We start from the raw sequence: 13,121 nt of genomic DNA on the forward strand, positions 1-13,121 counted from the left end.
CGGTGGTTTTCGTTCAAAAAATTGAGGTTTTAATAATGATAGGTATTTGAAAATTTGAAATAACCACCTTGATTTTTAGAGAAAAAAAACGAATTTTTTGAAAAAAGTTTCCTAAACTTTTCGAATGTTTAAAACGTGGAGTATAGTCCAATAGTCCAAAAAAATTTTTTTTTAATGTATGCAAACCGCCTTGCCTTAAGGTTAGCTCTGCCTGCCGCGAAAAGCCAACGTGAGGCGGGCAGGTTTCAGGCCCTGAAACCGCGCCTGCCTACCATCGCCTGCCTACCCTATTTCAAATGACTGAAAATTGATAGTTTTTAATGAATTTGATGTGATTTTTACACTATATAAAAAAAATCAAAAAATCTTTTTTTTTTTGCGAATTTCGTGTCCTAAAAACTTTTCAAGACCCAGTTTTCAAAAAATCCATACTCCATCCATAAATGTCTTATACCTGAAAAATTTTACGTAGATTCCGATTAAAAAATGCACGTTTCTCCTTCTTCTTCTAATACCCATAATCCGCACAACACAAATCCTCCATAATCCGTACCAATCAACTAATTAATCACCACTTCCGCCACCGTACATTTTATCATAAATCACAAGTCGTTAGAAACCTTAGTTAGAGTCTTATATGCTCATTAGATTGTGCATTAGAGCACAAAATAATAACAAAACAAACGATCAGTTTTTTGTGAAATCCAGAAATTCGATTTCGTAGAAATTTGGAAATGAAGAAGTCGGATTTTATGACTATGTTATAAGTATAGACTCTTAAAACACAGCTTTATTTCCTATATGCATACTATTTATATATATATTTATATATATATATATATATATATATACACACATCTATATTTCTATATCCTGCCTGATAGTAATAGTGATTATGTATTCTTTTATGTTATGTATTCGAAGGCAAGACGAGGAGAGAAGACGAGTAGTTTATTACATTACTAAACTAAGGAATCAATAAGTTAGTTCATAGAGTTCACGTTGTACGATCTTCTTAGCCACGTCGTGGGTCAATACACGTTGATACCAAACATCTCCCCTCTTTGATGACAAAATTCCACGAATGACTTCTTCCAGAAGAATTTAACAAAAACTGGTACAAGGGGGCGATCCTCATATTTCATGTCAGTGGCTTGCTTCTTTGAGGCTTCTTACGGACCACACGAGTGCGACCGTTCCTCCATCCGGATCTTGCCAGTTCATCTATACGGTACCTCAGTTGTTCACACTTGATGTTCCTCCAACCTTCTCCTAAGACTATAAGGTGCCTGAAAACCTTTTTGGCAAACTCATCTCAATCTCTTTTGCCAATCCTTTGCACATGGTACCTCAGTTGTTTACTCTTGATGTTCCTCCAACCTTCTCCACACAGGTGCAACGCGTCCAATTCCGGTCGGAACACGTAGGCGGCTTCCCTCTTCCGAGAATTGAGGATCCCGATTCCTTCTTCTTTTTCTCGACTTCCCAGAAGTCGCTCCTGTCCACCTTGACTCCATCTGCCGAGCGCACACCATGTGCCTCTCCCCTTCTCTGAACCGACTTATATATATATATATATATATATACAATTTTCATATTCTATTATAGGCTCTCACTCGATTCTGCAACTAGCCAGTGGATTCTAATTTTCTAAATATATTCTTCATCTTTTTTTTTCTTCACCTCTTCTACCCTCCCGTTTTTCAATAAATGATGCGAGGAAAATGTTGCTCTCCCCCCAAGAGAGAGAGAGAGAGTAGGTTGGCTTCTTCCTACGTCGCGTGATATCTAGGCTTTTTCCTCGCCCTTTTAGACTTTGCTCTCTACCTCCGAGCCGCATTTTGTTGCTAGTTATCATTATATGGGACTTTACGGCAAAATTGTTTTGGAAAAACTCCAGATTTTCTGTGCTGAAAATATTATGCGAAATTGAATTATATCTGAAAATTATTTTCTGAAAAATCGAAAGTTTTTTCATCAGAAAATCAAAAAATCTTAAATTTTGAAAAAAAAATGCTCCAAATTTTACATTTTTTAAAAATTCAATTTCAACAAAATTCAAAATTCAAAAACCGTCAATTTTTCTGTACTTTTATTGAATTTTATCTGATATTTCAAATTCACACAATTTAATGTCCTCCTCGAAAAAAAAACGTCTCTAGCATGGAATGAACATTTAATTAACTCGAAGACCTGGAAACGGAGGGCAAATTAATGAGAATTGGTGTGGGAGGAGGGTGATGATGACATTATGACGAGAAGCCATTGTTTCTGACATTTTGAGTGGAGAAATTCATTTTTTTTCTAAGTTGAAAATTTTTAAAAATGATTATATAGCGGACCTAACTATGATATATATATATATATATATCGCTATGTCATGAATATAAAATTTTGCATTTAAAAATAAATTTGAAAATTATCGAAAAAATGTGGATTTACACCAATTATTAGACAATTCAATTATGGAAAACCCTACAAAAAACTGAAAATATTCAAATTTCGCAGTTTTTTTTGTTGGATTTTTTTTTCGAAGCCCCCAACTTTGCTCAAATGTAGGCCTCCTTTAATATAAGCCCCCGGCTAAAAAAGCAAAACTTGGCAAAAAAACCAATGGTTTTTTATAAAGGGTTTCAGGTTGCAATATTTTAGTAAGTACCCCCTACCTGTCAGCAGATACTTTGTAAATATACTATAGGCTCCCCCATTTTTTTCCAAATGAGCCCATTTCCATGAAGAAGCCGGAAGAGAGGCTCATCAAAAGACAAATATAAAAATGAGACACATTTTATACTATATCCATGCATTTTTTATTTCTCATATTTCTCATATATGTGCACTTTATCAGAAAACCTATGATATTTTTTGTCTGTGATCCTTTTTGTTGAAAATTGAGAAAAAATTAGCAAAAAACACCAATTTTATGGAAAATTTCAAAAAAGCACCTTTTTTTTGGAAAAATTCGAAAAAAATTTTTTTTTTGGAAATTTTTTGAAAGTTCTAAAAAATCACTCATTGTGAAAAAAAAGTTTTTAAAAAATCAATTGCAAAAAAAACATTTTTTTTTTGAATATTGAGTTCTTCAGAGAATAATTCCACCGTTTTCAAAAATCACATGCGAAGTGTTTTTTTTTTCAAATACTATATTTAAAATTACTATTAAATTCCAAAATTTTGCGGCAAGCACTAAAAAGTCTTGATTTCACAAAAAATGTATATTTAGTAATACTCTCTACCTGTTTAAATTAATACTTTCATTTTTTTTTTTGGTGATTTCTGAAATTCTTAAAATTTTCAAGTCAAAAACAAGATTTAAAGACGAAAAAACACACACGATAAGAGGCTGGTTTATATGTCGTCATGACTCATATTCGAGTTAATCCTGATCCTTTGATCGAATTTAATAACTAATACATATTATTTGGCACACTCTGTGTCTGCAGTGCACCTCAGGGATAATATCCGGAAAAAATGAGGAAAGAGCAACAAATTTTGATTTTACGTCACAAAAAATGCATAGTTTTATGTAGAAGCAAATGTGTCTATTATAATGACACTTGAAAACGCTCCGCCCCCAACACTTGGGTCTCGTTAGGTGTTTGGCGGTATAACCGTTAACTCAAACGTGTTCAAAAAAAAAATGAAAGTATTAATTTAAACAGGTAGAGAGTATTACTAAATATACATTTTTTGTGAAATCAAGACTTTTTAGTGCTTGCCGCAAAATTTTGGAATTTAATAGTAATTTTAAATATAGTATTTGAAAAAAAAACACTTCGCATGTGATTTTTGAAAAAGGTGGAATTATTCTCTGAAGAACTCAATATTCAAAAAAAAAGGTTTTTTTTGCAATTGATTTTTTAAAAACTTTTTTTTCACAATGAGTGTTTTTTTTTAATCTTTTTCAAAAAATTTCCAAAAAAAATTTTTTTTTCGAATTTTTCCAAAAAAAAAGGTGCTTTTTTGAGTTGCCGATTTTTTTCTATTTCGTGGTTTCTAATGGTTTTTATGGCGAATGGTTTTTTGAATGTTTTTTTTGATTAAACATATTTGTTATACTTATAAGAAAATCCTTATATTAGAATTGAAAATTACCAAAATTTCGTGTTTTCGGTTATTTTCAATTCTAATCTTAAGATTTGCTTATTTAACACTTATGTTTAATCAAAAATTACACTAGAAATAGAGAAAATTCACGAAATTTCGGTTTTTTTTAAACATAAATGCTAAACAATTAACACTTAATGATATAAAATTCATAATTTTTATAGCATTTTTTTGCCATTAAAATTATTAAAAACAACCAAAAACATAACCAAAAACGGTAAAACAAAAATTTCCTAACGAGACCCAGAAACACTTTTCTACGTTTCCATAATAATTACATAGGTTTTCTGATCTCTAACTGAATACAAATCTGACTCTTTTCTCTAATCTCTGAATATATGAATATTTTCCAATTTTGAATCGAAAATGTATCACCCGACGACATCTTTCCTCCTCGTGTAAATATATTCCCCCTCTAAAATCTCTGCGAATTTCTCAATATTTCTGAAAGTTTCCACTCCCCACCACCTCTACTCATCCAGATTTGCTCCGCTTAGAGGAGCACACACGTGGCACACATACTCCCCATCACATTATCCATCATTGGAATTATAAATATTTTGCGCTCGTGAGCCCAGCAGTGGCTCCGAGTTTTCTCTTCCGATATGAGTTTTGCCCTTTTTTGGATTTTTTTCCCCATCTTCTTATCTCGGGATGATTAATTATTCGGGAATTTTTTTAGACATTTTTTTAGTTTAAATAATGAAATTTCTGGAAAAGTCTGAAATTTTGGGAAAAATAATTATTTTTGAAAAATTTAAATTTGGAAAATAATTGTAAATGAAAAAAATTTGGAATTTCTGGAAAAGTCTGAAATTTTGAAACTTAAAAAAATTCAAGTCTAGAAATTTCTGAACCTTTAGAAAAATTCTGGAAAAATCTAGAATTTTGCGAAAAATCTTTAAAATAAATTTTTAGAAAAATTACACCTAAAATTTTCAGATTGAGTCTGGAAAATTCTCAAAAATGGTAGGAAAAATTCTGAAATTTCTGAAAAAGTTCTGAAAAAAATTGAAAAAAAAAATTTCTGCAATAAATCCCGATTTTCAAGAGAAAAAATCTTTAAAACTCCAAAAAAAAAGTCCGATTTTCCAACTCAAAAAGTGCTCTAAATCACCTTATTTCCTTGTCCCTGAACAGATTTTCTAATAAAAAACAATCAAAATCCGTAAAAAAACCAATAAAAAAGTGACCTAATATCAGCTGTTTTTTAGAAATGACGTGAAAAAAAAAGAATTCTTAGAATTTTTCAGCGATCAAAAATTGTATTGTAGTCGTGGTTTCTGACTGGAAAATACAAAATATCAGAAATTTCGAGAATAAAAAAAGCGAATATATGAATAATTTTTATTTGATGATATATTAGATTTTATACGTCTCTATATACTATATCACAGGGGTGGAATTGCAACATTGCAGTTCAGCAATTTTTTCGCCAAATAAGGCAAATTGGCAATTTGCCGGAAGTGTTTAGAGTGATTTTTTAAAAGACGAAACAATGTGCCTTTTTGAAATGTTTATCCCGTTTTCTTTAGATATTTTCATAGAATTTACTGAATTTTCGAAATAGATGTAGGAACATCCATAGGATTCGTACAAGTTTGCCGATTAAAACTGAAATTCTGAAATTTCCAAAAAAAAATTGTGCGAATAAGGCAAATTGGCAACTTGCCGGTTTGCCGATTTGACGGAAATTCCCAATTTCGGCAATATACCGATTTTTTCTGAAAACCCCCAAAAATCGATAACTAATAATACAAATAATATGGATACCGGTACCTTATACATAGTTCGCTTAAAAAATCGATAGTTCCTAAAAACTGTGCCCCCCCCCCCCCCCATTTTCCCAGTTCAACAGGGCGCACTTACGTAATCCTAACGGGGAGGGAGACTTGAATTTGAATACGGAATTTGAATATATCGACAGGTTTCTAATTCTAATTCTCTATTCAATTTCTGAATAATATGATGTTCCTCAGGGTAAGTATTAGAAAAGATTAGTGTGTGTGTGTTTGTTTTTCAAAGAATAGCTTATATATATGATAAGGAGATTAGTTTTCCAATGGATTCTTATTTTTTTGAAAATATGTCTTCTTTTCCCCCTTTTCTTGAACTCTTTTGATCTCTTTCACCGCCAATTTTTGTGGATTTTATTTTTGAAAAAGTGTCTTAAATAACCGAATTTTAAAGATTTAAAGTTTTGTTTTGGAAATTTCCAGAAAGGTTAACTAAAAAAATATTTCCACACCTTATTTTGGCTAAAAACAATTTTTTTGAATACTTTTGATAATTTTTCCTTGAAATTGATGAATTTTGTCCATAGAAACGTTGAAAAAATTTCCATTCAAATTCCCACACAATTTTTAAATTTTCTATCTTCTGAAAAATTGAAAAAAAAATTATGAGAATTTTAGCTACAAATTCCTGAAATTTAAGTAAATTTTCGAGTAGACAATGGACAAATTGATATAAAATTTAAAAAAAAATCGCCATTTGAAACTTCTAATTTTTTTTTGTTTGAAACCCACTATTTCTTGAGGCAAAATTCTGAAAATTCTTGTAAAAATTCTCTTGTGGAGTAACGTTTATGGAGCAAAATTCCAAAAAAAATTTGAATTTCGTGCAAAAATTTTAAAAATTGAGCTAAAACAAACATATTTTCGGTTATTTCAAGTATTTTCTAAAATTTAATTTTTTTTTTCCAAAACAATCCCTATTAACACCTTTATTACAATGCTCGTATCTATTTTATATCCGTTTTTTTGTTTCTCATAAACTTCAAAAAAAAATTTATATAAATTATAGTTGGTCCTCTCTCTCTTCCTCTGCTGTGTAATAAAACCAACTCGCACCACAAAAAAGGAGTCATCCTTAAACAAAAATAAGTGGCGGACATCTCACGGCTATGGCCACAATGGCGAGCACCTCAAATTGTTCGCCGGTAGCCACTTCGCCGTTGATGATGCTCTTGTTTAAGGTACCCAACAGCAACACGGTAATCACACATACATGTTGTATCTTTGTTGTAGTAGTGGTAGTTGTAGTAGAGTTTTAGTGGAAAAATTTCGAGAAAATTAAAATTTTGAAAAGAAAAACGCCATTCTTGTGTCATTTTTGAAGGAGTATATATCTTATCTAATATACACAGTTATATATAAGTTATATAATAGTTAAGTAAAAAAATCTCCAAAAAGGGTAGCTTGTTAAATTTTAATTTCTTATTTAAAAAAATTCAAAATTTTGATTTAAATATTTAAATATTTAATTAGACATTAATTTTAGTATTTTTCGGTAAAACTCACCTAGTTTGTTTAAATTTTCGAAATTAAAAAAAAACAATTATGTAGTAAGGCATTATTTAAAAATTATCACACTTGTTTAAAATATCTTTAAAAAATGGAGAAATTTTTAATTTTCAACCCTAAAATATTGGGAAAAAAATGAATTTGTACGAATTTTTTGGTGAAATTTGTACACAAAATTCAGATTAAAAATGCTTGTTTTTTTTCAGAAATTTTGAAACTTATGAAATAATTTTAAATGTCTTGATTTACTTTAAAAAATCATTATTTAACAAGCTACCTAATAATTAAATTAAATTTAAAAAAAATCACCCAATTTTACCCTCCAATACTCCTCCTCATCCCAACATAAATTATTTCAGGCATTACAAGAAGGTGGGGATAGTGAGGATGAAGCACGGCGACGACGGGAACAACTTAATAGGAGGCCCTCATATCGGTTAGTTTTTTATTTTTGAAGATGTTAAAATATAAGAAACAAGTATTTGAAAAGCTGAAAAATGTGCAAAAATCTGGAATTTTTCGAATTTTTGAAAAAAAAAAGAATGTTAATAGGAGTACTGCTAAACCAAAAATGCTCGATTTTCCAAAAAAAAATTCAGCAAATTCCAAACAATCATTAATTTACTGGTTTAAAATGGTTTTATTACGATTTTAACGCAAAAGCTATGGAAAAAGATATATATATATATATACTGCTAAATTCGTTAGTATCAAAAAATTTTTTTTTTTAGAAATTTTAAATTTTTCTCTATTTTCCCTCATTTCGAAGGGGTTTATTGCGATTTCCGACACATTTTGAACGTTTTACAAAATTTCGCTGTGGAAAATTAATACAAATACGTATATATGTATATATATATATATATATATATATATATATATATATATATATATATATATATATAATTCGTATGTACTATACTACCGTAGTTATTACGAATTTCTATAAAATTAAGAAAAAAGTAATAAAATGATCACGTTTTCCTCATTTAGAGGTGTTTTAATACAAATTTCCTCGAATTTTTCTGAATCATTTAGAAATGATATTTCGAGACCTATTCAAGTTATATTTTTATCAAAAAATATCAAAAACCAGCATAGCTTCTCTGAAAAGTTATCATATAACTTTTTGATATTTTCCAACGGTATTTTGCACATTTTTGAGTTCTTCAAAAATATAGTTCCCTCATATTTTTAAAAAATTGTTTTCCTACAAAATATAAAAAAATTAACGATCACTATCACCGCTAATTTCCCAGCGGAAATTAATTGTATATCTCCTCCGCTAGCCGACTCAAAATGGTTTGTAAACTGCTCTAAAATGTTTTTCTCAACACAATTTTCAAGATGATGATATATGTTTATATTTCCTTCGGGGGATACGATCACATGTTTCAGGGGGCATAATTTGCGTGAAATTTTGTGAGTGATATTTACAAAGTGAAATGGCTTAGCACGAGTGGGCACACGAAGGCGCACAAGTCATAATTATGGGGTTTTTGGGATTTGGATATAGTGATATTTGAGATGGGTGGGTACGATGAATATTATATATATATATATGGATATAATTAAAATTTTCACGTATTGGTAATATCTATACACTATGAACATTTTTAGATACAAATGTAGTTTCTGTCAGGCCAAACATAATGGAGTTTCTCATTGTCAGGACATTTGAATTTTCCGCCGAATTTCGTTTCGAAAAATTTGAATATCCCGCCAACAAAAATTTCTGATAAAAATTTGAAAAACTCGCCGAATTTTTTACAGAAAAATTTGAAATTCCCGCCAACATTTTTTTCAGGAAATTGAATTTCCCGGGAAGAAATATTTTTTTCAGAAAATTTGAATTCCAACCAAAAAATTCTTCGGACAATTTGAATTTCCCGGAACAAGTTTTAATCAGAAAAAATTTAAATTCCCGCAAAAATATTATCAGAAAATTTGAATTTCCCGCCAATTTTTTGCAATAAAATTTGAATTTACCGGAACAAATTTTTTTTCGGAAAATTTGAACTTCCCGCAAAATGTTATCGGAAAATTTGAATTCCCGCCATTTTTTTTTCGGAAAATTTGAATTCCCGCCATTTTTTTTCGGAAAATTTGAATTCCCGCCAAAAAATTTTTTACGTAAATTTTGAAATTCCCGCCAAATCGAAATATTTGAATTCCCGCCAACATTTTTCTCAAAAAATTTGAATTTTCTACCAATTTTTTGCTGTAAATTTTGAATTCACCGGAACAAATTTTTTTCGAAAAATTTGAACTTCCTGCCAAATGTTTTCTTTATTAGAAAAACTCGTACTTCTTCATATAATTTTTTCCAAAAAAAAACACCCAAACCCAGACACTTCTCCCAAATCCAATTATCGCATATTCATCTCATGACTCAGAATATTCTACTGATTATCATGACGTGACCTTTCCAAAAAAATAAAATCCTCTCGAAAATTCCCATAATCTCAAGCTTGAAGCGGTCTTTTCTTCACTAACTTCAGGCTTCTTCTGAAACTTTTGTTCTGAAAATTCTCCTTGAAAAAAAAATTCTCCTTGCCGTTGTTCCTTCTCGTTTCATTATGACATCATTCCCCCCCCCCCCCCCCCCGGAATTTTTATCGCCACACATCTCTTCTCGAGGTTTTCAATTATTCGTGGTGCCCATCGCGCCTTTTTCCTCTCTTGATGGTTTTCGAGGAGAACACGTCACTTGCACCTTTAAACAAGAAGTACTGTAGATGAACTTTTGTTACTACAGTAATCTTGCTGGATTTCTGGATTGATTCAGAAATTCTGCAAGTGATAGAGCCCCGGGCAGGTTCCAGTCAGGCCCGGAAACCGCACCTGCCTACCACGGAAGCCCTAATTAAGGTATTCTATGCTGAATCAGAAGACTAGTTTGAAGTTCGATCCCTGCTCTAACAAAACTCTTGTAAATCTCTTGAGACGAGAAAAAGAGACGAAGAATCAACTCCGCTCGGCTGAAAATCCTCCTCCCTTTCTTCAACAATAATATCATCATCGAGGATTAGTTCAGCTAATAACCAGGTTACATGCCCTTTCTCCGGCTCTCAATCCGGTTTTCGGAATGATGCTATCCTTTTACTGATTGCCGGGTTACGGTTGCAAAAGGTTTCAATCTTTGTAGCTGCTGTTGCTCAGAATTCTTCTTTCTCACGAAATTTTTTGTCGGAATGTCAGGCAGAGCTATGATTAGACATGTAATTTTCTACAACTTAAAGACTGAGCCGGAATGCAACTTTTTTCCAAAAGCCATAGCTGAAAAAGAGCCTGAAAAGTTGATTTTAATCTGGATTTATTCGGATAATGATCATTCAAGAAGTCTGTTGAATTCTATGATTCTTTATCATAATTCGATGCTAAAACTTCTACAAAAAAATTTTCCGCTCCGAAGTCATCTAGGTTCGATTGCACTTTTTTCAAAGTTTTAATCCGCCAACGCTCATTTTTCGATAATTTGGCTAATCGACTGCTTCACCCAAAAGGTCGAAGGTTTGTTTCTTGTTGCAAAAACATTTGCTCGCTTCTCCTTTTCCATCTCTATGTTTTTCTGCACCTCTCTCGGGCTGCGGCGGTGACGGAAAACCGCAAATTATTCATCTGCAGCAACGTCTTCACGGAAATGAATGGAGCACGCCGCCGCTGACGAATTTTTTTTGTGTGCTCCATTTCTAGGGCCCCCGTTCCTCGACAACTTGTAGATCATTTTTTATTACCCGTGAGACGTCACTTTTTCATGGTGGCCGAGTTTTCTAAATCTCGGCCGGTAGCCCATGAAACTTGCCTGCTACAAATTGGTGAAGCCGATTTTTCGAGAAAATGTGGCCACAAGCCATCCGATATTCCTAGAATCCCCCTTAAAAAATGCACCTGGAGAAGAATCTATTTCCGATGGCATTCACCTCTAATCCTCATCCAATTTTTTGACACCGAAGACCTTCATGATAATTATGAAGCCCTTCGGCGGTTTTTTTTCCGAACAATGAGACATGAACTTCCTGGCAGTGCCACCCGCAATAATATCCTCTTTCTCTGAAAATCAGAAGAGCTTCTCATTTACTACTCATTTGGTTTTTTTTTCTGTTCATCTCTTAGGAGCTCAGAGCACAATAATGCTCTCTGTCTAGAATCTCAGGTGTTCATTAGCGTTTACGGCTCGAGGGAGCAATTGAAATTTGAAAGAAGCCTATAATCTTTTTTGAGCTCACTCAAAAATGCTCTGCAAAACCTTTATGTAAACTGGAGAAGGTGCTGACACACAGAAACACACACACACACACACACACACACACACACACACACACACACACACACACACACACACACACACATATGATCTGAAGCTTCAGCTCCTTGACCATGATATTTGAGCCATTTTTTGGGGGTGGCTAAGCCAGAGAGCCGCCACAAAAAAGATGTGACTTGTGGTTTAAGTGACTGGCTTCTCCCCATAGCCTTTTTGCCGCACATAAATGGAGATTTTAATACAATTATTATCAATTTATTAATCCCCCGGCCGGCAGATTCCAAGGAGCAGAAGTCGATGTGTGTGTGTTTCAGTTTTAGTTTCAGAGCAGCAGGATTAGGAGAGAAGACGAAGAGGCTAACAGGAAATTGGTGACAGGAAATCGTTTGATTTTTTTGTTGAATAGGATTTCTATGCAAACCGGAGTTTACTATTTTTTTTTGTTAAGCTCACAGGTGACACTGATGTCATTTTTTTGTATTTTTAAATGTTCTTTAGCGATTGGTTGGGTGCAATTCAGTTTGCCGATTTGCCGATTTGCCGATTTGCCGGAAAAAATCGCTTGCCGCCCACCCCTGGTGCAATTTGAAAATTGCGAAGTTTTCTAAAATTCTGCAAATTCGGAAATAACCGATTTTAGGAATTATCGGCATTTTGTCATTAAAAGTTATTGGCAAACTTGGCATCTTCCGACATTGCCGAACTTTGTAAAGTGCCACAAGTTGACAATTGGCGCACTTTCAAGCCCAAAAACAATTTGGCGCTTGAAAAAAATGCCCATCTCGGATGTTTTCTACAATTCTGCAAAATCGGAAATAACCGATTTCAGGAATTGTTGGATATAAATTATTACTATTAATATACTATTGGCAAAATTGCCAATTTCGAATCTTTCGGAAAATCGGCAATTGTGGAACCTACAGACTGATTCGACGATCGTTTGAAAAAAGGCAACTTCTGATTTGTTCGACAAACTTGGCCACTCTTTTTAAGTTTTAAAATATTCGGTGAACTGCAAGTTGTTTAATAGCCGAATTCTAAAACAACACTGTTGCCAATCAATATATTTATTTCCCAGAACCCATATCCCCCAACAAAACACAAATTGCGGTCAACTCTATCCAAAGAGCAACATACTCTTTTTTTTTCTCTCTGAAAAGAGGTAGAGGACAACAAGTTGTGGGTGGTGGTGAGATATCTCTTCGTCTTCCGCTCTCTTCAATATCTCACTGAATTACTCGAGTAGAGAGCTGGTGGTGGTGGGGGCGGAGTCAGCAGCCATTACCACCCCCACCTCAAAAGAGGGGGGGGGGGGGAGGAAAAGAAATCTGATATGGACCGTTTTCCCTCCATTTCTCTTCTTTTTTTCAACATCATCATCATCATCTTGAAGGTGGTTCTTGTGCCCCTCTCTCTGTGTATGTGTGTGTGTGTATGTGTGT

At 32.9% G+C, this 13,121-nt stretch overlaps 1 protein-coding gene and 1 non-coding gene across 6 annotated transcripts in view; both read left to right on the forward strand.

Annotated features, from left to right (window-relative positions):
* Positions 1 to 13,121, forward strand: part of crh-1 (CREB homolog crh-1) — a gene marked incomplete at both ends in the record, with an annotated part of 36,215 nt that overhangs the window by 10,883 nt on the left and 12,211 nt on the right. The window contains 2 exons of one of the 5 annotated variants that reach the window (NM_001027692.4): positions 6,013 to 6,087; positions 7,772 to 7,848. In NM_001027692.4, coding sequence (NP_001022863.1) covers positions 6,073 to 6,087; positions 7,772 to 7,848 — 92 coding nt within the window. Of the gene's footprint in view, positions 1 to 6,012; positions 6,088 to 6,910; positions 7,103 to 7,771; positions 7,849 to 13,121 lie in introns of those variants that run through there. The other 4 variants (NM_001027688.6, NM_001027691.4, NM_001027689.3 and 1 more) reach the window with 4 other exon arrangements.
* Positions 6,306 to 6,358, forward strand: Y41C4A.30. Its single transcript, NR_101857.1, has one exon. It is a non-coding gene; the product is annotated as an Unclassified non-coding RNA Y41C4A.30 (non-coding RNA).

This window comes from Caenorhabditis elegans, chromosome III, assembly GCF_000002985.6.
Source record: "Caenorhabditis elegans chromosome III".
Classification (NCBI taxonomy): domain Eukaryota; kingdom Metazoa; phylum Nematoda; class Chromadorea; order Rhabditida; family Rhabditidae; genus Caenorhabditis; species Caenorhabditis elegans.